Source organism: Echinops telfairi, unplaced genomic scaffold (assembly GCF_000313985.2).
Source record: "Echinops telfairi isolate 266 unplaced genomic scaffold, ASM31398v2 ScPeMD7_3;HRSCAF=10, whole genome shotgun sequence".
NCBI classification, from domain to species: Eukaryota; Metazoa; Chordata; class Mammalia; order Afrosoricida; family Tenrecidae; genus Echinops; species Echinops telfairi.
Genome location: NW_022103899.1, coordinates 48174205 through 48178065, shown reverse-complemented (window position 1 = coordinate 48178065; position 3861 = coordinate 48174205). Strand labels below are relative to the sequence as shown.

Sequence of the window (3861 nt, the reverse complement as noted above, 5' to 3'; positions counted from 1 at the left end):
TTGTTTTCTCCTCCAGATTGTTCATCCAGCCTATCTTATTTAGACAGACCTGATAATAACATGCACAAAAGCAAGACAGAGAAAAACCAAGCAACAAAATAAAACAAATCAACAAGAAGCCAATGACAAAACAAAACACAACAACAAGAAAGAAAAGCTTGTAGTTAGTTCAAGGACTGTTTGTTGACCTTTACGAATGTTTTTTAGTCGAGTCTGTTGGGGTACCAAGCCCTGGTCCCAAAGTCTATTTTTGGTATTCCCTGGGTACTTCGTTGCTCTGTTCCCCTTGCTGTTCTGTTCCACACCCTTAGTGTTTTGCCTTGGTGTGGTGGGATCAGATCGGGCGGAATTCCCACACTGTGTCTCCAGTGTTGTCCCCTGTAGGGCTATGGATCAGTGAGGGATGTCGTGTCTCATAGTGGGGCCGGCCATGTGGTCTTCTCTGTGGATTGACTGCTCTGAGAGGAAATATCATCCTCAAGGTTTGGTGGGCCAGGATGTGCTCCACTCTCTCTTCCTCATAACTTTTTTTTTTTTAATCCAACAGTATTTCTGAACTATATTTTGCTCCTCTTTCTTCCGAGAAATTGAAAATCAATGACTGTGAGACTGGCTGTTTTTCCCAAAGTCTAGTTGTCTTTAATTCTAAGGGGTAATACTCTTCCTTTTGCATCTAGGTCTTAAGCTCCAGATCCTGTGAATTTGGTCCACAGGTCCTTAGGCCAGTTCTATGTTGACTTGCTACTTCTCCCACTAGCATGCTAATGTTCAGCTACTAATACTGCGTAGTGGCTGCTTGACACCCACATGCAAAACAAATTGAATTATTGGATACACTTTCTTCAATTCTAAATTTCTATCACTGAGAGTACTGAAATAGCTTTGATGCATATTAGTGCTTGCTGGTGATGGGATGTAGTGGAACATGGTTGATGATTCAGTACAAAATTTGACAAATATCATTGTTCCTCAGAGAGCCCAGAGGCTTCCAGAACCAGCTCAGAATTAACCCCTAGAGTTCATTGACTGAGACTGTGTTCATGCTAAGGACATTTTGACTATCAAGGCACCCACCCAGAGTCCATGTCTTTGCCTTATTGTTTGCGTAGTGCTGTTTGCTTAAAACTAGAAGCAAATGCCAGCAATGGACCATTTCTTAAGGGTGGTTATTCTTGACAAAGGTCTAACCATAAATGAAATGTGGAAATTTTTCAGTGGAAGTGTTTTTATCAACTCAAAACGGGGGTTAGGAATAAACCTCGGTTATCCTTGCAGCCAAAACTTGCATCATTTTATTCATACAATTAGATTTCATTCAAATAATAGAGCCCAAAGAACAGTTGCAAACCATGAGATTGGTGAGACAAACAAAAGAAAACAAAAAAATCTGATGCAGTAAGTCTGCATTTAGTGGGTTATATAGTACTGAAATCCAAACCGTAATAATGGTGTTAAAATGGAAAACAAAAATGGGAGTGGATTAGTTCTGTTTGGCAGAAAATTCATGAAGGCCTAAGGTTGACTTAATTTCCTTTTCACGAGGAGAGAAGTTTTCAACGAAAAATTCAGCCGTGGTGATCTAGTTCTGAGTAGAAGTGTGCACTCCTGAATGGTGTCAGGATGAAAATCGGGTCAATATATTAGAATTATGTAGAAAATCATGTCATTTCCAAAGGCTAGGGAAGGGAAGCTAGCTTAGCAGTGCAGCGCCGTTGACTTGGTGACTCACGTAAAGGATGGGTATGATGTAACTGGCGACCGACCTACCCTGTGGGTATTAACTAGTCTGATAATGAAGATGACAATTGTCCTAATAAGGACAACTCATAAATTAAGTGATTTTATTGTATACCAATCTCAGGAGAAGGCACCCTGGTGGGACACTAGACTAGACATTGGGCTGCTACCCAGAAGGCTGGCTTTTCCAGAGAAAGATGAGGTGTCTGTGTTAAAGATGTATGGTCTCGGAAACACTGATGAGCAGTTTACTCACTGTCGGCTTGCTGTGAGTCCGAATCAACCTATTGGCAGTGGGTTTGGGTTTGGGGGAATATAGAACAAAGAACGGCCAAGTTCCTGCCTTGAACTCACGGTAGGCGCTCTTGACAGTGACCTTATACAAAACACCTGGCTTGAGAAAAGCATAAATTAATAAACATGTTAATAAGAAGCACAGTGGATTTCTTTGGAGATCATGAATTAGGCACTCCAGCGAGGGAATATGAGAAGCGCTTTCCACAGCCCAAACAGGGATCAAAGTGGCCATTCTTCATGCCAGTCTTGGCACCCGTGCTGGTCGGGCATGGGCTGATTAAAGAGGGGATTAACTCCCTGCTGCCCCGAGTTTGTATGAATGCACCGAGCCTGCCTGCAAACCTGGCTGGAGACATGCTGGACTTGAACTCTCCCTGTTTTCTCTGCTGTCATCCGGTCTGGCGGGCTGTGAGCGCCCAGTCCTCCTTATCCATACTTCAGTAGGGTTTCTATAGTTGCCGAACCAATGGCTAGAGCACGCGGTGCTGGCAGGTCCTAGGGCTTTTCTGCAAAGACTGAGTGGATTTCAGCCACCAGGGCGCCTCTAATCGTCACCCCAGGCAAGGATGCTGAGAGATCTGCTAGGAGCATTCATGTACTAAGAAGTCTGCCGAAAATGGAATTCAGAACAAATAGGATGATTGTCAAAAGCCAGATTCTGTTCGTGGGCCGTGCACTTCCTAAGCAGCCATCGCCAGCTGTCAAGGGAGGGTTGCATGTTGTTTGCTCTGAAGCAGAGCACGTTTCGGTGCAGGTGCCAGGCGCAGCTAGACTAGGAAGGAAACCAGTTGATCACAATCTAATCCCAGCTGATCGTGCAGGGAGCGCAGAATTGGGAAGAGTTTTGTTTTCCATTGTGTGTGGTGCCAGTTGCTGAGCCATTGATGCCTCCTTGGTAGAAAGCAAGGCCCCAACCTCATGAGATGACATTTGACTGACAGCTACACGATCTCAAAAAATACGTTTGGTGTTTCCGTCCTCCCCCCGCCAGCCTTGCCTACGAGAGGCCAGCCGACTGCTGTGTCTTGGGGTCTCCCTGCCTCCTCTTGTTGTTTCACATACATCCTCCTCCTCCTTGCAGACCCAACACTGCCCTGTTGGACCCAAGTTCTCCTGAGTTCTCTGCTGTGGTCTCCGTGGGTGACTGGCTGCAGGCCATTAAAATGGATCGGTATAAGGATAACTTCACAGCTGCTGGTTACACCACGCTAGAGGCTGTGGTGCACATGAACCAGGAGTAAGTACTCAGCGATGTAACACCAAAGGGTAAATCTGGATTTAATAGTACTTTTCCTTTTGTTCTTGCTTTGAGCTGCACACTCATCCTACTCATTAAAATAATAAGAGTGCTACGAATAAGTCCAGCTCAGGAATGCCTCTCATTTTTGCTTCCGAGTGATTCACGCGGCCTGGACAACACCATTGGATTGCTTACTTGTGCATTCTCCCTCCCATGGCTCCTTGTGCTGTATGACTCGTGGCTGATTCAAATGTGTGTCTGCATGAAACCCCGGAACGTGCTTATCCCAGATCTCATGACTTTCTCTCTCTCTCTTCTCTTTCTCTCTCCCTCCCCACCCCCTCCATACAGCGACCTGGTCAGAATTGGCATTGCGGCCATCACGCACCAGAATAAGATTTTGACCAGTGTCCAGGCCATGCGAACCCAAATGCAGCAGATACATGGCCGCATGGTTCCTGTCTGAGCCAGTACGGAATAAACTCAGAACTCTTGAGATTAGTTTACCTCATCCATGCACTTTAATTGAAGAACTGCACTTTGTTTACTTCGTCTCCGCCCTCTGAAATGAAAAAGGAAAAAAAAAA

At 45.1% G+C, this 3861-nt stretch overlaps 1 protein-coding gene across 2 annotated transcripts in view; it reads left to right on the top strand.

Moving 5' to 3' along the window:
* The window catches only part of EPHA4 (EPH receptor A4), a 158982-nt gene extending 155136 nt beyond the window's left edge, over positions 1-3846 (top strand). Inside the window, exons 16-17 of one of the 2 annotated variants that reach the window (XM_004701633.2) lie at positions 3116-3271; positions 3626-3846. In XM_004701633.2, coding sequence (XP_004701690.1) covers positions 3116-3271; positions 3626-3740 — 271 coding nt within the window. In that variant the 3' untranslated portion in view covers positions 3741-3846. Of the gene's footprint in view, positions 1-3115; positions 3301-3625 lie in introns of both variants that reach the window. The other variant, XM_004701634.2, reaches the window with a different exon arrangement.
* Positions 3847-3861: the final 15 nt, after the last annotated feature.